The 23,902-nt window shown below is 38.8% G+C and overlaps 1 protein-coding gene across 3 annotated transcripts in view; it reads right to left on the reverse strand.

Moving 5' to 3' along the window:
* SHTN1 (shootin 1) overlaps positions 1–23,902 on the reverse strand; it is a 113,402-nt gene that overhangs the window by 69,804 nt on the left and 19,696 nt on the right. For all 3 annotated transcript variants that reach the window (XM_012102998.4, XM_015103436.3, XM_012102999.4), the window contains exon 3: positions 13,578–13,638. In XM_012102998.4, coding sequence (XP_011958388.3) covers positions 13,578–13,638 — 61 coding nt within the window. The remainder of the gene's footprint in view (positions 1–13,577; positions 13,639–23,902) is intronic.

Below are 23,902 nucleotides of genomic sequence, written 5' to 3' on the forward strand. Positions count from 1 at the left end.
TTAAATTGTATCTGCTGCTGTGTGAAAGCCTTGATGAGAGGTACAGATGCCGTAGTGGTCTTATCATTATAACACAATGGTCATGTTGTCATCAACCTTTCTGGCTCCAATTGAAAAGAAATGATTGTGTGTTGAAGCTCTCCCCCACCCCCCCACAGCACCCCCCCTTCTCCTCTTCTATCTCTTGTTCTGAATAGAACCAATTTTCAGAGAGCTATGAAATCACGCAATAGGTCCTAAAATGCAGCTGCTTGGCATACAAACGGGTCCCCATTAAACTGGAATCACACACAATATGTGTTTATGCCAGAAGAACAAATAGAAGCTGAACACAGGCCAAGTTTATTCACACACACAAAGACCATGTAGCTCTTCATCAATATAATTGCCTTTTATATTGTAGTTTAAATAATAGGCTCTATTATTTCCTTAAAGTCCTAATATTCCTGGCATTTTATCACTATGTTTACAAGGTAGGTTCTTCAAAACTGTGAAGGAAAGAGAAAAGAAACCCACACAATTTTTACAACATCAAATATTACTTCAAATTTTTAGCCTTAACTACTTGACACCTTCTACCACAATCTGGTATTTCTAACTATCATAACAAAAACATAAACACTCTGCATTTTTCATAGGAATTTGACTTTTTATTCAATAATATTCTTGCTCATGGAAGAGTAAGAAAAATCATTCCACAGTGAAAGGTTTAGCCCCACACTAGAAAGGTTTAGCCCCAGTAAAGAGAGAGAGGAAAATAACAACAACACTTATTTTCTAAACATTTTGTAAAAAGTTGCCCTGTAATTTAATTTGATAAACTTAGCTGGGCAATGCTAGTCCACATTTTCTCCAGTTCTGATACAGTATACTCCATCAGGCAGGTTTTTATTTCTTCTTATAAGAAGGAACTCTGGAAAACTTAAACTGTGCTTTAATTTTCAGTTTAAAAAATTATCCCAATGCTAAGCTGACACCAGAGAAACCTATTTACAAACTTTCTAGATCCAAAAGAAATGAGCATATTTCAAAGGGCATTTATATCTTTACAAAGGATGATACAGTTTCCAAAACCAAAAGTCAGGTCACCTGACATGAAACAAATTATTTTTTGTGTGGCACTGTGTGGCATGCGGGATCCTAGTCCCGCCACCAGGGATCAAACCAGTGCCCCCTGCAGTGAAAGTATGGAGTCTTAACCAATGGACTGCCAGGGAAGTCCCAGAATTTTTTTTTAATATATAAATGTATTTACTTTCAAATGATAAAGATTTTTCAAAACTTTAACTGTTCATATAATGATTTGCCTATAGCCCTAAATTCAGGCTTTCCTTATAATATCCACAATCCATGACCCAGTGCTGTACTCAAAACACCTATAATTTGGATGACAAAAAGGTTTAAAAAAGAAAAAAGATGAACTTTAAATAAAGTGACCCTACTGCAGCTATGTTTTTAAAAAATCCTAGTACTTTAGGGACAGAGGAGCCTAGTGGGCTACTGTCTATGGGGTCGCACAGAGTCGGACAAGACTGAAGCGACTTAGCAGCAGCAGCAGTTACTTTAGAAATACATACTGAAATATTTACAGATCAAATGATATGATGACTGGAATTAGTTTCAAAATAATCTGAGGTCAGTGAGAATAGGTGTATGAATGTACAGAAGAAGGCAAGACTGGACACAAACTTACAACTTTTGAAGCTGTGTGGTAGGTCCGTCACAGGGGTGGTTCATTATATATTTTTTACTTTTGTACAAGCTTGACACTTTCCATAATAAACATTTTTCTTAATGACTCTGAGAATTCAGAAGTATAGCCTGAAAAAGTATCAACTGCTGCCTCCAGCAGTCTAGTCGAATTAGCAAAGTCTGTCTCTCCTGTTCTCTGACCCCAAAACATTCTCATATACTTGCCATCATAGAATGTATCACACTGTAGGGGCACTGGGGTTCTTTTAATTTGCTTTGTCTTCCACTGAGTTGAGCATCAGGGCAGAAAAATTCTTCATTCATGGCTGACTCTCTTACACCCAGCACAATGCTATGTACAAAGTAGGTATTCATGTCTGTGTGTGTCTGATGACTGAAAAACTGTCTCAGGCCTAGGTTCACATGTGAACACCCCTTTCATAGCAATGCTCCCTGTAGCACAGAATGGCTTAGGAAACAACCACTCTCACCGTTTATTGGGCCAACAATGTGTCTATTGTGTGCTGAGCCCTGCACATGTGTCTGCTCAAAGATCCTCACAACAATCTTACGAGGTAGGTATTACCATAGCAGTTTTTGTATTTGAGAACACGGAGGCCTGGAGAAGTTAAGGAACATATCCCAGATTACATAGTTCTAACTGGTAAAGGCCAGCCAAAGCTATGTCTGCTGCTGCTACTGCTAAGTCACTTCAGTCGTGTCCAACTCTGTGTGACCCCAGAGACAGCAGCCCACCAGGCTTCTCCGTCCCTGGGATTCTCCAGGCAAGAACACTGCAATGGGTTGCCATTTCCTTCTCCAATGCAGGAAAGTGAAAAGTGAAAGTGAAGTCACTCAGTCAAGTCCAACTCGTAGTGACCCCATGGACTGCAGCCTACCAGGCTCCTCTGCCCATGGAGTTTTCCAGGCAAGAGTACTGGAGTGGGGTGCCATTTCCTTCTCCAAAGCTATGTCTAGAGGACTCCAATTTTCTATGTTCTTTTCTAATTGCTCATATTTAAAAGTGCCACCCCACCCAGGGTGCTGCTTTCTGAGCAAAATTCCTCTCCATTCAGCCCATTCTCAGCAATCTTTAGATGCAGGATATCTCTAATGTATACGTGGCAAACATACCATAAATTCTCCTGCAGTATTGGATTACTTAGAAAGGTTTTCATGTAGTGAGAAAACAATCATGAAAGCTAGCAGATATGCAGGAAAATTGGTAGGCCCCAAAAGAGAGCAAAGGATCTAATGCTGAGTGGCCTAAAAGACATGAAAGAACTTCACTTTTACTTCCATCTGTCTTTCCAGGGAACATGGCTTTGCTCAGCAGTGGTGTACTTTGTCCAGAAAGACAAGAGAGAGACTCAGGAAGAGCTGGCAGAGGGCCAAGAATCACAGGGAAATATGGGCAAAACCAGCTAGGAAAAGTATGCCAGGCTAGGAAGAGTTGATCCCGACAGTCTAACAAAGCTTTTTCTCACCCTCTTTTGGCTGTTCTTCCTACACTAAGAGAACTAGAGCTAGAAGGGAAACATTACAGGGAAGCAGATTTCAACTTGGTACCAAAAGAAAACTTCCCCTGGTGCTGTCCAAATGTGGAGACTGTGTCCCAAAACTAATTCATGGAGGGTAAATGACATGAACTCACTACTGAAGGGCAGTCAAGCCCTGGATGGCACAGTAAATGAGATGATGGTGGTAGCAACAACTAGTATTTGTAGAGTGCAGTGCCAAGCACTGTTCAGCAGTTTTTACATGGGTTATCTCATTTAATCCTCAAACAGCCTACAAGGTACGGTCATTTATTTCACTTTTACTAGTACAGAAATTCAGAGAAGGCAATGGCAACCCACTCCAGTACTCTTGCCTGGAAAAACCCCATGGATGGAGGAGCCTGGAAGGCTGCAGTCCATGGGGTCACTGAGGGTCAGACACAACTGAGCGACTTCACTTTCAGTTTTCACTTTCACGCATTGTAGAAGGTAATGGCAACCCACTCCAGTGTTCTTACCTCGAGAATCCCAGGGACGGGGGAGCCTGGTGGGCTGCCCGTCTATGGAGTCGCACAGAGTCAGACACGACTGAAGTGACTTAGCAGCAGCAGTGCAGAAATTAATTGCTCGGGGTATACAGGGATTCACAACAAATCATGCTTTTCACTGGTGAAAACTGCCTCATTCCCTTCCAAATCTGAATTGATACCCTCTGTTCTAAAGTCATGAACCATTTATCTCAGGCACAGTTTTTTAACAGATGAAGTTTTCTTAGTTTTCATTTTCTGTTCTTTTCAGACTGAGTGAAGAGTCAATACTCTGTCTCCCTGCCATCCAGACTTAAACTAGGCTGATGCAGTAAAGGTAAACACTGAATGAATACAACAATAAAGGTAAATTCTTTCAGGCTCTGAGTTGTTCATAAAGAGAAATGAAAATTTTTTTAATTATCAAAGATATTTAGAGGAAGAGAAAGGGAAAAGAGAAATGGTAGATGAAAGCAAAGTTTACATGTTATTCTAAAGGTAATTATTTTCTTTTTAGATTCTACATATAAGGATGTCATAGGGGCGATCCTCAGATGGTGGAGAAATAGGACAGGGAGACCACTTTTCTCCCCCACAAATTCGTTAAAAGAACATTTGAACACTGAGTAAATTCCACAAAACAACTTCGGAATGCTGGCAGAGGACATCAGGCACCGAGAAAAGCAGCCCATTGTCTTCGAAAGGAGATGGAGAAGTCTTGAGGCTACTGTAAGAATAAGACTGAAAACCAGAGTCAGGAGACTTAAGTCCAAACCCGGAGAACACCAGAGAACTCCTGACTCCAGGGAACATTAATTGATAGGAGCTCATCAAATGCCTCCATACCTACACTGAAACCAAGCACCACCCAAAGGCCAACAAATTCCAGAGCAAGACACACCACGCAAATTCTCCAGCAACACAGGAACATATGAACTCACTCAGGAACATAGCCCTGAGCTTCAGTATACAGGCTGCCCAAAGTCACTCCAAACCCACTGACATCTCATAACTCATTACTGGACACTTCATGACACTCCAGAGAGAAGAAATCCAGCTCCACCCACCAGAACACTGACACAAGCTTCCCTAACCAGGAAACCTTGACAAGTCACCCATACAACCCCACCCACAGCGAGGAAACTCCACAATAAAGAGGAACCACAAACTGCCAGAATACGGAAAGGCCACCCCAAACACAGCAATATAAACAAGATGAAGAGACAGAGGAATACCCAACAGGTAAAGGAACAGGATAAATGCCCACCAAACCAAATGAAAGAAGAAGAGATAGGGAATCTACCTGATAAAGAATTCTGAATAATGATAGTGAAAATCATCTAAAATCTTGAAAACAAAATGGAGTTACAGATAAATAGCCTGGAGACAAGGATTGAGAAGATGCAAGAAAGGTTTAACAAGGACATAGAAGAAATAAAAAAGAGTCAATATATAATGAATAATGCAATAAATGAGATCAAAAACACTCTGGAGGGAACCAACAGTAGAATAACGGAGGCAGAAGATAGGATTAGTGAGGTAGATGATAGAATGGTAGAAATAAATGAAACAGAGAGGAAAAAAGAAAAATGAATTAAAAGAAATAAGGACAATCTCAGAGACCTCTGGGACAATGTTAAATGCTCCAACATTCGAATTATAGGAGTCCCAGAAGAAGGAGACAAAAAGAAAGACCATGAGGAAATACTTGAGGAGATAATAGTTGAAAACTTCCCTAAAATGGGGAAGGAAATAATCACCCAAGTCCAAGAAAACCAGAGAGTCCCAAACAGGATAAACCCAAGGCAAAATACCCCAAGACACATATTAATCAAATTAACAAAGATCAAACACAAAGAACAAATATTAAAAGCAGCAAGCGAAAAACAACAAATAACACACAAGGGGATTCCCATAAGGATAACAGCTGATCTTTCAGTAGAAACTCTTCAGGCCAGGAGGGAATGGCAGGACATACTTAAAGTGATGAAAGAAAATAACCTACAGCCCAGATTACTGTACCCAGCAAGGATCTCATTCAAATATGAAGGAGAAATCAAAAGCTTTACAGACAAGCAAAAGCTGAGAGAATCCAGCACCACAAAACCAGCCCTCCAACAAATGCTGAAGGATCTTCTCTAGACAGGAAACACAGAAAGGGTGTATAAACTCGAACCCAAAACAATAAAGTAAATGGCAATAGGATCATACTTATCAATAATTACCTTAAATGTAAATGGGTTGAATGCCCCAACCAAAAGACAAAGACTGGCTGAATGGATACAAAACAAGATCCCTAAATATGCTGTCTACAAGAGACCCACCTAGAAACAAGGGACACATACAGACTGAAAGTGAAGGGCTAGAAAAAGATATTTCACTCAAATAGAGACCAAAAGTAAGCAGGAGTAGCAATACTCATATCAGACAAAATAGACTTTAAAACACAGGCTGTGAAAAGAGACAAAGAAGGACACTACATAATGATCAAAGGATCAATCCAAGAAGAAGATGTAACAATTATAAATATATATGCACCCAACATAGGAGCACCACAATATGTAAGACAAATGCTAACAAGTATGAAAGGGAAAATTAACAATAATACAATAGTGGGAGACTTTAATACCCCACTCACACCTATGGATAGTTCAACTAAACAGAAAATTAACAAGGAAACACAATTACAAAAAACCTCGAATTGCCAAAGCAATCTTGAGAAAGAAGAATGGAACTGGAGGAATCAACTTGCCTGACTTCAGGCTCTACTACAAAGCCACAGTCATCAAGACAGTATGGTACTGGCACAAAGACAGACATATAGATCAATGGAACAAAATAGAAAGCCCAGAGATAAATCCACACACATATGGACACCTTATCTTTGACAAAGGAGGCAAGAATATACAATGGAGTAAAGACAATCTCTTTAACAAGTGGTGCTGGGAAAACTGGTCAACCACTTGCAAAAGAATGAAACTAGATCACTTTCTAACACCGCACACAAAAATAAACTCAAAATGGATTAAAGATCTAAATGTAAGACCAGAAACTATAAAACTCCTAGAGGAGAACATAGGCAAAACACTCTCTGACATAAATCACAGCAGGATCCTCTATGATCCACCTCCCAGAATTCTGGAAATAAAAGCAAAAATAAACAAATGGGATCTAATTAAACTTAAAAGCTTCTGCACAACCAAGGAAACTCTAAGCAAGGTGAAAAGACAGCCTTCTGAATGGGAGAAAATAATAGCAAATGAAGCAACTGACAAACAACTCATCTCAAAAATATACAAGCAACTTATGCAGCTCAATTCCAGAAAATAAACGACCCAATCAAAAAATGGGCCAAAGAACTAAATAGACATTTCTCCAAAGAAGACATACGGATGACTAACAAACACATGAAAAGATGCTCAACATCACTCATTATTAGAGAAATGCAAATCAAAACCACAATGAGGTACCACTTCACACCAGTCAGAATGTCTGCGATCCAAAAATCTACAAGCAATAAATGCTGGAGAGGGTGTGGAGAAAAGGGAACCCTCTTACACTGTTGGTGGGAATGCAAACTAGTACAGCCACTATGGAGAACAGTGTGGAGATTCCTTAAAAAATTGCAAATAGAACTACCTTATGACCCAGCAATCCCACTGCTGGGCATACACACTGAGGAAACCAGAATTGAAAGAGACACGTGTACCCCAATGTTCATCGCAGCACTGTTTATAATAGCCAGGACATGGAAACAACCTAGATGTCCATCAGCAGATGAATGGATAAGAAAGCTGTGGTACATATTCACAATGGAGTATTACTCAGCCGTGAAAAAGAATTCATTTGAATCAGTTCTGATGAGATGGATGAAACTGGAGCCGATTATACAGAGTGAAGTAAGCCAGAAAGAAAAACACCAATACAGTATACTAACACATATATATGGAATTCAGAAAGATGGCAATGACGACCCTGTATGCAAGACAGCAAAAAAAAACACAGCTGTGTATAACGGACTTTTGGACTCAGAGGGAGAGGGAGAGGGTGGGATGATTTGGGAGAATGGCATTCTAACATGTATACTATCATGTAAGAATCGAATCGCCAGTCTATGTCTGACGCAGGATACAGCATGCTTGGGGCTGGTGCATGGGGATGACCCAGAGAGATGTTATGGGGAGGGAGGTGGGAGGGGGGTTCATGTTTGGGAACACATGTAAGAATTAAAGATTTTAAAATTAAAAAATAAAGAATAAAAATGATCACAGTAAAAAAAAAAAAAAAAGGAAACACAAACTTTAAATGATACAATAGACCAGTTAGACCCAATTGATATCAATAGGACATTTCACCCCAAAACAATGAATTTCACCTTTTTCTCAAGCACACACGGAACCTTCTCCAGGACGGATCACATCCTGAGCCACAAATCTAGCCTGGGTAAATTCAAAAAAATTGAAATCATTTCAAGCATCTTTTCTGACCACATTGCAATAAGATTAGATCTGAATTACAGGAGAAAAACTATTAAAAATTCCAACATATGGAGGCTGAAAAACACGCTGCTAAATAACCAACAAATCACAGAAGAAATCAAAAAAGAGATCAAAATATGCATAGAAATGAATGAAAATGAAAACACAACAACTCCACATCTGTGGGACACTGTAAAAGCAGTGCTAAGGGGAAGGTTCACAGCAATACAAGCATACCTCAAGAAACAAGAAAAAAGTCAAATAAATAACCTAACTCTACACCTAAAGCAACTAGAAAAGGAAGAAATGAAGAACCCCAGGGTTAGCAGAAGGAAAGAAATCTTAAAAATTAGGGCAGAAATAAATGCAAAAGAAACAAAGAGACCATAGCAAAAATCAACAAACCCAAAAGCTGGTTCTTTGAGAAGATAAATAAAATTGACAAACCATTAGCCAGACTCATCAAGAAACAAAGGGAGAAAAATCAAATCAATAAAACTAGAAATGAAAATGGAGAGATCACAACAGACAACACAGAAATACAAAGGATCATAAGAGACTATCAGCAACTATATGCCAATAAAATGGACAACTTGGAAGAAATGGACAAATTCTTAGCAAAGTAAAACTTTCCAAACTGAACCAGGAAGAAACAGAAAATCTTAACAGATTTTCCATTACAAGCATGGAAATTGAAACTGCAATCAGAAATCTTCCAGCAAACAAAAGCCCAGGACCAGATGGCTTCACAGCTGAATTCTACCAAAAATTTAGAGAAGAGCTAACACCTATCCTACTCAAACCCTTCCAGAAAATTGCAAAGGAAGGTAAATTTCCAAACTCATTCTATGAGGCCACCATCACCCTAATACCAAAACCTGACAAAGATGCCACAAAAAAAGAAAACTATAGGCCAATATCACTGATGAACATAGATGCAAAAATCCTTAACAAAATTCTAACAAAGAGAATCCAACAACATATTAAAAAGATCATACATCATGACCAAGTGGGCTTTATCCCAGGGATGCAAGGATTCTTCAATGTCTGCAAATCAATCAATGTAATACACCAGATTAACAAGTTGAGAAATAAAAACCATATGATCATCTCAATAGATGCAGAGAAAGCCTTTGACGAAATTCAACATCCATGTATGGTAAAAACCCTCCAGAAAGCAGGAATAGAAGGAACATACCTCAACATAATAAAAGCTATATATGACAAACCCACCGCAAACATTATCCTCAATGGTGAAAAATTGAAAGCATTTCCCCTAAAGTGAGGAATAAGACAAGGGTGCTCACTCTCACCACTACTATTCAACATAGTTTTGGCCACAGCAATCAGAGCAGAAAAAGAAATAAAAGGAATCCAGACTGGAAAAGAAGAAGTAAAACTCTCACTGTTTGCAGATGACATGATCCTCTACATAGAAAACCCTCAAGAAGAGCTAATCAATGAATATAGTAAAGTCACAGGATATAAAATCAACACACAGAAATCCCTTGCATTCCTATACACTAATAATTGGAAGATACAAAGAGAAATTAAGGAAACAATTCCATTCACCATTGCAATGAAAAGAATAAAATACTTAGGAATATATCTACCTAAAGAAACAAAAGGCCTGTATATAGAAAACTATAAAACACTGATGAAAGAAATAAAAGAGGACACTAAAAGATGGAGAAATATACTGCATTCATGGATTGGAAGAATCAATATAGTGAAAATGAGTATACTACCCAAAGCAATCTATAGAGTCAATGCAATCCCTATCACAGAGCCAGAACAAATAATTTCACAATTTGTATGGAAATACAGAAAACCTCGAATAGCCAAAGCAATCTTGAGAAAGAAGAATGGAACTGGAGGAATCAAACTGCCTGACTTCAGACTATACTACAAAGCCACGGTCATCAAGACAGTATGGTACTGGCACAAAGACAGAAATATAGATCAATGGAACAAAATATAAAGCCCAGAGATAAATCCACACACATATGGACACCTTATCTTTGACAAAGGGGGCAAGAATATACAATGGAGAAAAGAGAATCTCTTTAACAAGTGGTGCTGGGAAAACTGGTCAACCACTTGTAAAAGAATGAAACTAAAACACCTTCTAACACCATACACAAAAATAAACTCAAAATGGATTCAAGATCTAAATGTAAGACCAGAAACTATAAAACTCCTAGAGGAAAACATAGGCAAAACACTCTCTGACATAAATCACAGCAGGATCCTCTATGACCACCTCCCAGAGTAATGGAAATAAAAGCAAAAATAAACAAATGGGACCTAATTAAAATTAAAAGCTTCTGCACAATAAAGGAAACTCTAAGCAAGGTGAAAAGACAGACTTCAGAATGGGAGAAAATAATAGCAAATGAAGCAACTGACAAGTAATTAATCTCAAAAATATACAAGCAGCTCCTGCAGCTCAAGTCCAGAAAAATAAATGCCCCAATCAAAAAATGGGCCAAAGAACTAAATAGACATTCTCCAAAGAAGACATACAGATGGCTAACAAACACATGAAAAGATGCTCAACATCACTCATCAGAGAAATGCAAACCAAAACCCCAATGAGGTACCATTTCACACCAGTCAGAATGGCTGCCATCCAAAAGTTTATAAGCAATAAATGCTGGAGGAGGTGTGGAGAAAAGGGAATCCTCTTACACTGTTGGTGAGAATGCAAACTAGTACAGCCACTATGGAGAATAGTGTGGAGATTTCTTTTAAAGCTGAAAATAGAACTGCCATTCGCCCCAGCAATCTGACTATTGGGCATACACACTGAGGAAACCAGAATTGAAAGAGACACATGTACCCCAATGTTCATCGCAGCACTGTTTACAATAGCCAGAACATGGAAGCAACCTAGATATCCTTCAGCAGACAAATGGATAAGAAAGCTGTGGTACATATACACAATGGAGTATTACTCCGCCATTAAAAAGAATACATTTGAATCAGTTCTAATAAGGCGGATGAAACTGGAGCCTATTATGCAGAGTGAAGTTAGCCAGAAAGAAAAACACCAATACAGTATAATAATGCATATATATGGAATTTAAAAAGATGGTAATGATAACCCTGTATGCAAGACAGCAAAAGAGACACAGATGTATAGAACAGTCTTTTGGACTCTGTGGGAGAGGGCAAGGGTGGGATGTTGGGAGAATGGCATTGAAACATGTATATTATCATATGTGAAACAAATTGCCAGTCCAGGTTCGATGCATGAGACAGGTGCTCAGGGCTGGTGCACTGGGATGACCCAGAGGGAAGGGATGGGGAGCGAGGTGGGAGGGGGGTTCAGGATGGGGAACACATGTACACCCGTGGCGGATTCATGTCAATGTGTGGCAAGACCAAGACAATATTGTAAAGTAATTAGCCTCCAACTAAAATAAATAAATTTATATCAAAAAAATAAGGATGTCGTACAATGTCTTTCCTTCTTTGTCTAAAAAAAAGAGATATAAATGAACTTACTTACAAAACAAAAACAGACTCACACACTTAGACAAGGAGCTTTGCCGGTTGGGGGGGATAGTTAGGGAGTTTGGGATGGACATGTACACACTGCTATATTTAAATGAACAGTCAACAAGGACCTACTGTATAGCATGTGGAACTCAGTTCAATGTTATGTGGCAGCCTGGATATAAGGGGAGTTGGGAGAGAATGGACACACACACACACACACATATATATATATGGTTGTGTCCCTTTGCTGTTCACCTGAATCTATCACAACTATTAATCAGTTATACTCCAACACAATAAAAATGAAATAGAGTGTAAAATTAAAAGTTTTTTAAAAGATAGTATTTAAAATTTCTTCAAAGGAAAAAAGGTAAGTTGATTTGGTAGAAATTTGCTTCCATTTTTGCATAATACAAAAGGTAAAATCTCTACTACCTACCTGGACCAAAACATTTTATGATAATTCCAATCATAAGAATTTGAACTATTCCCACTGCACACAGCAGGCCAACCCAATATCAACAACTAATTCAAATACATTAACTTTCAAAAATGTCAATGGTATACCCCTTTCAGCTGTAACTCAGTGTCAGTTTGAGTGTAAGAAATTCCCATTAATCCTCTATTAGGGAAGGAGAAAGTCCTAAACAATTGCCATCCACACATTCACAGATAAAGAAAAATATTTTCACCTATGGCATACTATGACAGTAAGCCAGTCATAGCATACTGGCCACCAAAGACAGGTTATTATCAACAATATCCTCTTTAGGTTTTCCTTGTTACAGCCAGACACCTGAAATAAACTAGCTACTGAAATTTAACTATCCTGCCGCATTTTTATAGCTGCTTTATCTCCAGCAAGAATAAATGTTGAAATGTTTTGTAGTGTAGTTACCAAGTCAACCCTTTATGATATAATCAAACAACCTGACTAACGTGGCATCTGAGAAGGATGGAGAGGCCTTGCTTCCAAGTGGGAGGGTCACTTTCCCAGCTAAAGTCTGGCTTTCCTGTGACATATTTCCTCCTGAACCTTCTGAGCATGATCAGATTTGCTCTATTTTGGGGGATAAAGTAATAACAGACTTACATCACATAAAAAAGTAACAGCAAAAATTAAGAAATTATACCTTTTGTGAAACTATCACTTTCCTTGGTGAAAGAGCTATTTCAACCATTTAAAAATTCCTAAAATGTGTAAGTTCTGTAAACCTAGAATTCCCTTTCTATGAATTAACCTAAGGAACTAATCAGACCACTGTAAAGATGTATGAATTAGAATTCTTATCATGGCATTACAGTTAATTCCTAAAAATCAGAAATAATACATCTATCACTGAAGAACTGTTTAAATAAATTACAGTACTATCTTATGATAGAATACTATGGGTAACACTAAAAACTGATATATTTCTCTACTAACATGCAAAGATGACCATGATATACTATTTACTGAAAAGAGTAGGCTGCAAGACTGAATGCAAAGCATGACTGCATTTTTTGTTGATATATTTCACAGATAAAAGAGCAGGAAAGAAAGACTATAATACACTAATGTTGGCTTTTATCAGAGTCAAAGTAACAATTTTTGCTCTCTTTTAACTGGTCTGCATAGTAAAAATTTTCATAATAAGTACAAACTGTACTTTATGTATATATAAATAATATACTTATGAAATGATAATGCTCATTATCAATCCACTTCTTTAAAAATCACAATAATGCCACAGCATTTTTTTGGCAAATGGGAAGACAATTCCTCCTTTCTTGGCTGCCCATTGCATCAGCAACTAAACACAGAGTACATGCCTACCCACATAACCCCAAAGCACAGCTGTATGTGTTTGAACAATTCCACCAAAATGCTTACATACTTTTCTGAAATTCCTCCAGTTTTTTAACTGCTTCATCTCGTTCTTGCCTAATTTTGTCACACTGAAACGAAAACAAAACAAAAATGTTAAGTTTGTATCATAAGTTTGGAAAGACAAGAAAGAGTAAATTTATAAACAGTTTTAGGAAAAGAAACAGAAATTAAAAATCTTTAACAAGCATTAATGATATATCCAGAAACGACCAAAACTCTAATTCAAAAAGATCCATGCACCCCAGTGTTAACAGCAGCACTATGTACAATAGTTAAGGAAGCAACCTTAAGTGTCCATCAACAGATGAGTGGATATAGAAGGTATGTGATATATACATATATATATATATATATAGGCTATGACAAACCTAGACGGTATATCAAAAAGCAAAGATATTAGTTTGCCAACAAAGGTCTGTCCAGTCAAAGCTATGGTTCTTCCAGTAGTCATGTATGGATGTGAGAGTGGGACCATAACGAAAACTCAGCACCGAAGAATTGATGCTTTTGAACTGTGGTGTTGGAAACTCCTGAGACTCCCTTGGACTGCAAGGAGATCAAACCAGTCCATTCTAAAGGAAATCAGTCCTGAATATTCATTGGAAGGACTGATGCTGATGCTAAAGCTCCAAAACTTTGGCCAACTGATGCAAAGAACTGACTCATTGGAAAAGACCTTGATGCTGGGCAAGACTGAAGGCAGGAGGAGATGGTGATGACTAAGGATGAAATGGTTGGATGGCATCACCAACTCAACAGAGTTTGAGCAAGCTCCAGGAGTTGGAGTTGGACATGAAGCCTGGGTGCTGCAGTCCACGGGATTGTAAGGAGTCAGACATGACTGAGGGACTGAACTGATATATATATGACCATGTGAATATAGCACTTTACATTTGAATTCTACCATGTCAGATAAACACATCTGGGATATGCTTTGGGGGTGGGGGGGATGGTTCATACCTCTGGATATATCCACAGTAAGGGAATATTACTCACCCATAAAAAAGAAACAGTGCCACTGCAGCAGTATGGATGGACCTAGAGACTACCATACTAAGTCAGCCAGACAGAGATAAATGTATCACTTATATGTGGAATCAGGGCTTCCCAGGGGCCACTAGTGGTAAAGAGCCTACCTGCCAATGCAGGAGACATAAGAGACACATGTTTGATCCCTGGGTCAGGAAAATCCCCTGGAGGAGGGCATGACGATCCACTCCAGTATTCTTGCCTGGAGAATCCCATAGACAGAGGAGGCTGGCAAGCTACAGTCCCTAGGGTCGCACAGAGTCAGACACAACTGAAGTGACTCAACACACACACACACACACACACACACACACACAGAATCTAAAAAATAATACAAAAAATTGATTTGTTTACAAAATAGAAACAGACAGACATAGAAAACAAAAAACTATGGTTACCAAAATAGAGAGGGAGGGAGATAAATTAGCAGTTTGGGATTAGACAGATATATATCATGGGTTCCCTCGCAGCTCAACTGGAAAAGAATCTGCCTGCAATGTGGGAGACCTGGGTTCAACCCCTGGGTTGGGAAGATCCCCCAGAGGAGGGCATGGCAACCCACTCCAGTATTGCTGCCTGGGAAATCACCATGGAAAAGGAGTCTGGGGGGCTACAATCCACGGGATTGCAAAGAGTCAGATACAACTGAGCGACTAAGCACAGCACAGCATATATAAAACAGACAAACAACAAGGATTTTCTGTTTAGCACAGGGAATTGTGGGCTTCCCTGATAGCTCAGGGGTAAAAGAATTTGCCTGCAATGCAGGAGACACAGGCGGCATGAGTTCGATCCCTAGGTCAGGAAGAATCCTCTGGAGAAGGAAATGACAACCCACTCCAATCTTCTTGCCTGAAAAATCCCATGGACTGAGGAGCCTGGCAGGCTACAGTCCATAAGGTCACAAAGATTCGGACATGACTTAGCAACTAAACCACTTCAGCAACTAAACCACAACAATCACAACAGGGAATTACAGTCAGTATCTTGTAATAATCTATACTGGGAAAGAATACACACAGAGAGAATAACGGAATCACTCTGCTCTGTACATGAAACTAACATAATATTATAAATCAACTATAGTTCAATAAAAAAAGAAAACATATTTTTAAAAAGAAAAAAATACGAAGAAAAAAAGGCATTAATGGCCACATAGTATTTATAACCACTCACCAGCATGATACTTGTACCATTTGTATCTGGCCAATTTTCTCAGACCTTCTAAGATAATGAGTCACCTTCCTGCTTATTATCTCCTCAGTAACAGACCAATTTAACATCCTTGAGTTAAAATGTATTCATTCTTTAAGAGAATATTTGTGCCTCTTCTCAAGCAGGTGTTTTGCTGGCATAGCAAAAACCCCACTCATGCACAGGGCAGATTCCTAAAACTGGGTCGTTTCAACTATCCAGAACCCTGGGGAATACAGGAAGTGGTCACTACCTGGAGACAAACTCCTCAACTTCCTATGCCCTCTGTCACTCAAGAAGAAACCATCCTTGTATCCTTACAATTTTGAGTAGAAGAAGGTATAGCAAATTAAAACTAAAATCATGGCATCCGGTCCCATCACTTCATGGCAAACAGATGGGAAAACCATGGAACCAATGACAGACTTCATTTTCTTGGGCTCCAAAATCACTGCACATGGTGACTGCCATCATGAAATTAAAACACACTTGCTCCTTGGAAGAAAAGCTATGACCAATCTAGACAGAATATTAAAAAGCAGAGACATTACTTGCCAACAAAGGTCCGTCTAGTCAAAGCTGTGGTTTTTCCAGTAGTCATGTATGGATGTGAGAGTTGAACTATAAAGAAGGCTGAGCACTAAACAATTGATGCTCTTGAACTGTGGTGCTGGAGAAGACTCTTGAGAGTCCCTTGGACTGCAAGGAGATACAACCAGTCCATCCTAAAGGAGATCAGTCCTGAATATTCACTGGAAGGACTGATGCTGACACTGAAGCTTCAATATTTTGGCCACCTGATGTGAAAAATTGACTCATTGGAAAATGAGCGGAATGTTAGGTTTTTTAAAAATTCATTAATACCTTCAGGGCCAGTTTAGACATGTCTATTGAGTCAGTGATGCTATCCAACCATCTCATCCTCTGTCATCCCCTTCTCCTCCTGCTTTCAATCTTTCTCAACATCAGACACATTCATTATGAGCACGGAATTTCATAAAATAGGAAGTATAACACATTTTAGGAAGATTTTTGTCAAAAATGTCGTGATTTTAGCTGTTAGAATAATTAAAATTTTAGTTGTGTGAGAATACTATTACACTATATATAATATAACACAACTTTATATTTTAATTCTACCATGTCAGATAAACATATCTGGGATATGTTTCTGGGGATTTCATACCTTTGGATATTTTTACTTTCAAATGTCAGTGGCTAAAAATTATGATGCCACTGACAATTTGGAAAAACCAAATTAAAATAATGAGATCTTCTGATCTAACAGGCTGGCAAAAACTGAAAAGGTCTGGTACCAGGAGTCAGAAACTCTCACATACTTCAGGTGGAAATGTCAACTGGCATATCTACTTTAGAAATAAACTAGCAAAACTGAAATTGCAAGGACTTCCCTGGTGGTTCAGTGGTTAAGACTCTACGCTTCCAATACAATGGGCATGGGTTTGATCCCTGGTCAGGGAACTAAGATCCCACAGGCCTTACAGCAAGAAAAAAATTGAAATTGCATATACCCTATGGCTCAGCAATTATACTTTTAGATTCTATCACTAGAATCTCTAGTAATATGTACAAGATGACCTATACAAACATGTTCTGCATTTATAACAATACACTATGGTATATCCATATCATACACTATAAATAGAGATGAATGAACTAATGTTTTATGTGTCAATGTTTTACATCTATCAATAAATATAAACCAGATTCTCAAAAATCATAATGCTGAGTAAAAGGAGTTATAGAATATATATATCAAATGATACCTTAAACACACAAAAGTACTTCATATATTTACACTGCATCTGTATATTTCCTAATACATATGGTATATATATAAAAACATGGAACAGAAGGATACATATAAAATAAATGCGAGTAGTTGCCTCTTAAAAGCCAGGGAGGGGAAGGGTCTAGGTTTGGGTGACACTGGGGACCTTCAACTTTACTTTTAAATTTGAAAAAGTAAGCTAATTCTGTGACATGTATGTGTGTCATATTATTCTCTGCCCTTTTCTATGCTTTTAAAATATTTTTAAAATAAAAAAATTAAGCTATTGTTCAGTTTGGGCCATTAGTCTATCAAGAACTGAAACTTTTTCAAAGTTTTAGTTTTGAAAACCTCCGTCTATTTGGGTAAACCCATTCTGGCTAGCATACACAAAATGAGCACGCAGTGCTAAACTAGCAAAGCTATTTACTTAAATCCTGACTCAGACCCTCCATAAGAGGGATCACACAGGACCGTGTTCTAAAGGAAAAGGAATATCCTTTCATTAAAGCTTTCTGGTGGGAATTTAACTTCTGCTAAAAAAAGAAGAAGAAGAAAAGTAATTCTAATACAGTTTCTAGTCCCAACTTAACGTGTAAACAGAATTTACTGTCTTTTGGTGTTTCAAGTTCCAAGCACTGGACTCCTGTATTCTCAACTAAGTTTATGAGATCCTTTCCCCACCAGATAGTGTAACACCTAGCTTTAGGAGTGTGCTAGCCAGCTGACTCGGGAATGCTCCTCTCATTTTCATGACTGTGGCACCTGTTTGCTTTGTACTTCCCCACCGGTTTGCCAATCTGCCCACCCACGCCCAAGTTCTCCTCTCCTAAGGCCCAGGGAGACGTGCTTTGGTTAGTAACAGGTCTCAGCAATCACAGTCTTATCCCTACATTCAAGCAACGCGTTTCTACAGTCCACCTATACGCTTTCACACTAACTCTACAGTCATCACCAGCGGCTTCAAAGCGGTCTCCCAACACACCAGCTGTGTTCTATCAGAGGTCTTCATGTTGCTTTCTATTTTCTGCAACCATATTATGACAGAACTGGCAGCCACAGAATTTACCATCTGCTATGGACACTGAAAGGGGTTGTGGGGGTGGGGTGGGGGGGGTCGATTTACACATGCTACAAAAGCAACTTATTTATTCCAAACCAGAGCTGAGCAAAATATGGAGGATACATCTGTTTACTAAGCAGAAATCCAAATATCTACTTTTTTCATCATTTTAGGTGAACCCAGAAATATATCTTGTAATCTTTATCTCATTCCACCAACAGGAAGAAACGAGCAAAGACTCTGGAAGGGTGTTACCTCTTTATGTCCCACAGAAGCCCCTCATCCTTCCCACCCCGTCCTCTCTCCTGCTTGCGCAGCTGTGCCAATTGGAGAAACTGCTTCTTTTTGTGTGAGAATTGCTCGTGAAGACTCTGCAATAGCAACAGATGTTCTTGGGCCCACATCACTTAATTATGATGCTCAACGATTCTCTGCAGCTCAATGCTGAGGTAGAACCCAGCAGCATGAGTGCTGCCTGGCTGAAGCAAGCTGGGTAACATTACATCTATTCTAGAGTCTCTATTCCGGCTCTTCATGAAGTGGCGAATCGGCCAGTGGTTAGCCTTGCTGGTTTTGAAAGCTCTTAATATTAGAAGCCCTGGCTGTTTTCCAGAACTCTTCCTTGAGGCTCATCCAGGCAGCTACCTGGCTTCGGAAACTACACCAGCATTTCAAAGCACTGGCAGGCTGACTTACAGAGGAAAGGCTTTCCAGGGTGAATTGGCGCTCCCTTCTCCCCTACCAAAATGGGCAGCTGTTCTTTCTGCCTCACATATCATCCAACTCCAGTTTATACTAAGATGTCTGCTCACTGGGGCTCAGCAGAAGTATAGATAACTGATTGAGACACTAAGATATCTTCAAATTTTGCTATGTGTGTTTTATGCAAGAAAACCTCTGATGTTCTGAATTGTGTCTAACTTCCACTAACATAAACGTTCATTTTTAGCTCCATGATGCACAAATTTAACCAAGGGCTGTGACCCTATAGAAACACCAGTGTGGAGCCCAAGAAGTGCACACGTGCACTGCCTACACAGGCCAACAGAGCCGAGGATCTGGACAAAGACTACTGCTACCTTACAGCTGACTGGATTAGACTTCTAAGCAGGTATCTACTGTAATCCCTGAAAGCCTTTATTTCCTTCCTCCAAGTACTGAACAGATTATTCATACAGGCACTGTGTTAAGCAGGAAAAAAATACAGTGAGAAACAAATCAGGCAAAGTGCTCTCATAAAACTTACTATCAACCAAGAAAGATCAACAATGAAATGAGCAATTTATAACAGCACAGCTATAATGAGAGAAATACTGCACTAGGGGAACACACAGCAGAGGCTACAACATTGAGTCTGAAGAGGTCTCAACCCTACACCATTTTTTACTTATTTTTCTTGAACTTCATTCCTTTTTGTCCAGTTACAATATTTAAAAAGTTTAAAAAGGCATAGCATTCGAATTGTGCATATCTACCTGTTTTAGTATCTTCGGTGATGCAGTTCAAAAACCATCAAATCATTTTTAATAAAAATCACCAATTCTATTGTTCTACCTCTGTAAGTCTGGCTAGAACTCAGCTGAGCTTATCTTTAGAGAACACAGTAAATTAAATCATTCCCACTAGGACGGAATTCTTTTCACTCTCTTTCTCTTGTGCTGGTGTTCTTTCTTCCAATTCAAAGTTCTTTCCCTCCAATTTTCACAGGCAATAAAGTAGTAGCTGCCCCCTAAAGCTGTCTTACAGCATTCTCCAAATTCTAGGTATTGTGTGTTAGATGGAAACACATGTCATCAGAACAGAGATCCTTGCTCTTTGTTTCTGGATAGATTGCTGTTAATAAGAGACTCATTTTCACTTTCAAACTGCTAAGTAATTACTTTTTCTCTGGCACAACCACTTGCCACTCTGTTCTAAAGAAACTGCATGTATGTGAATGTATTATGCATGAACAGTTAGCATAATGGGTGCATATCTTGCTCTTTAGAGTGGCTTCTTTATTGATTTCTTAAAAATAAAATACTTTGGGACCTTCACCTCTGAAATTTACACAAGATGAAGAAATTTTTAACAATAGGCAACTGAGCCAAGATGCAAACAGTATCATCTATCTTGCTTCTTGAAACCTAAGTCTTGCAAAGTGTCTGTCTCATTCCCTTTTCATTCATTGTTCCTGGCAAGCTGACAGAACCGCCTGATGCAGGGTTACAGTAGCTCACCCAAACGACTTCTAATCAGCCACTTAAACATTTATTCATTTCAAAACTCGATCTCAGAACATAGTATTAAACATAAATACTTACTGTTCAAAGGCAGACATTCTTCTATTCTACAGATTTCTTTCTTTTTATGCACACTCCACACACACCCCCACCACCCTGAGAAATGTGAAAGCTATTCCATTAAAAGCTCAAAGAAGCTTTGCCCCCCCTACCTCCGTATATAGGAAAAAACCACAAAGGACTATGACAAAGATTCTGAATGAGTCATAAAGAATGCCCTTCAATTGTAGAAGCATGACTAACACATTTAAATATGATAACTGCTTCACAAGCAGAGTGAAACTTCATTTGGTTGACTTCAAAATATACAGTCCTCTATTTTTCTTTTACCCCCAAAATAATTTGGAAGGGTTATTGAAATCAATGTGATAGGCCTTCCCAGCTTCTAACATATTGTTGATAATGCTACTTAGGCAAAAAATAGTGGAAAGTAACAACCTTTCCATCATCTCCACCTTTAATGATGTCTTAAAAAAAAAAAAAAAAAACACTAATCCAACCCATACAACTTACCTGTGCCCTATATAATATTTTGATAATGAATTTTGGTTGATAAGAAGTGATAAATACATAAGAAATATACAGGTGTTTCACTACAAAGAAGCAACAATCTTGCTTGTGAGAGACAGAAGACTTTGAAAAAAAAAATTTAAGTGATATTTAAGCCAAGCATTAAGAGATAATAAGGGTTTGTGGCTTGGAATTGGGTAGGAATCTTGTCTCTGTTCTTTTTCCCATCCTACCCCCAAATTCTGGATATGAACGCTTAGAACATGTGCATTCATGTTCTAAGCACAATTCATCACAGTCATTTGTCAACTTGCCTGTATCCCTCATTAGAGTAGTTATATACTTAAGAGTGGGATATTCGCACATTTTTCTTTACATCCCTGTGCTCAGAAGGCATTCAGCAAAAAGTTTTCCTTTCAATACAAGGTTTCCTCATCAACTCAGATCCTGATTCCATCCTCAAAAAAATTGATAAAAACCACAAAATGATCATGTTACACTGTTCTTAAAAAGGGAGAACTGCAAAGGGAAAGACCGTTAAGACATTGGCCCACCCTCCCAAATCTCCTACTCTGACCCTTGGGTTACACTGTGTCAGAATCTATACACACGCATGCACAGGCAGGTACACATGTGCAGACACACACAGAAACACACACGTCAGAATTTTTCTAAAGTAAGATTGATTTAACATTTAACTTTCAGTTTTTAAATACAAACCAATATATGGTGAAGAAGAACGATCCAGAAAAGTATTGAGTCTGATCATTTCTGGTGGAAAATTCCTGAGCTAACAATAAAAAATAAAGAATAAAACCAAGACTTTTGTGGGAAAAGTCAATTAGCTCCCCTAAGTCTACCTGCTTCAAAATGAGTATTTGTAGTCAGGATACCTGTGTCTGAATCTGGACTCTGTTAAGCCCTGAAAAGGAGGTTGTGAAAGCGTTATTCGCTCAGTCATGTCTGACTCTTTGTGATCCATGGGCTGTAGCCCATCAGGCTCCTCTGTCCATGGGATTCTCCCAGGCAAGAATACTGGAGCGGGTTGCCATTCCCTTCTCCAGGGAATCTTCCCAACCCAGGGACTGAACCTGGGTCTCCTGCATTGCAGGCAGATTCTTTACCTTCCACGCCACCAGGGAAGCCCACGCTGAGCCCTGAGGTCCTGATTTCTGTGAAACAAAGCTGGCACAGGGTTGTTAGGAGCATCAGATAAGATAGATAAGGGGATGTACATGACCTGCAGTAGCTTCTTAAAAAAACAGTCTCTTCGGCAACTACCTGTTCTGAGGAAATTCACATCCCACCACTTATCTCAACAGAGGAGATTCCAAACAAGGTATAAAAAGATCTACCCAAAGGAATCATACCCAGTGTCTCTTCCCACTGATAAGGTTCATGACCAGACAACACAGATGGTTAAACTTAATGTGGACATAAGGAAGGAAAAACCTTGCTGTTTATTTTTCTGGTCCCTTCCATGTCTGCAAAATTTGCCCACACTGAATTAACTATGGCAAAAGGAGTCATACTTTAGACTCCTATCCTTGACGCATTTAACTGAACTTGTTTGGGGTCATGAAGGAAGAATAGCCATGAATATCTGCTGATGTGGTCTGCACAAAGCTCACACAGCCAGGCAGAAGAAAGTGCTTTGCCAGAGAAAATGGTGTTCTCCATTTACCACCTCCAGAACTAAAGCTGCTTTTACTCATTCTGTGCTGTATAAAAAGGCTTTTATTATAGGCTTCCCTCCTTTGTCATACAGCCCCCTTTGGGGGAAAAATCTGCAGTAATAAGCCTGCTAGTCTTTTAACACAAGATAAACAAGAGTGTGGTAAACTTAAAACCATCCTACTTTGTTTTATCGACCACACAGCATTCCATATCGCTTTCCTGTCTTTTCTTCCCATTTCTGTTAATAGTTATTTTTAAAGAATGAGTATAGGAGCAAGTCAATAGAGATGTTACAAAACTTTCTGGACATACTCTGTGTAGAGAAACATGTCAACAGGTAAAAGGCCAAGTTAATTTTTAATCCTTCTTTCGCCAAATGCATTTTATCTGCTGTTCACTTGTATTACAGATGGTTCACTTAAAAACTCACTGCAGAAAGTGGCTCGCAGTTAAACAACCTTCATCATCACTAATAACAGATGTTTATAGAATGTCTACTATTTTTAGGGCAATGCTAGGTCTACAGATAAGCAAGGATTAAAGAAACATAAGAAAAAATACAAAAAAAATTTGTTCCTCTTATGTTATTCATGCTCTCCTAGATCCCTCTTTCTCTGCCATATGGAGACATGTTTGCTATCCCTAGTCCTATTTTCTACGTAAATCAAAGAGTTCTCCTGAATTAACCCTTCCTACTTGATTTGCTCTTTCACTCTTGGACCAGAAACATCTATGGAGGAGACTCAATTGCTAAGTCTTGGCTCTTTCTCCCCAAGCTGGAAGAT

The sequence above is a fragment of the Ovis aries genome, chromosome 22 (genome assembly GCF_016772045.2).
Source record: "Ovis aries strain OAR_USU_Benz2616 breed Rambouillet chromosome 22, ARS-UI_Ramb_v3.0, whole genome shotgun sequence".
Taxonomy (NCBI): domain Eukaryota; kingdom Metazoa; phylum Chordata; class Mammalia; order Artiodactyla; family Bovidae; genus Ovis; species Ovis aries.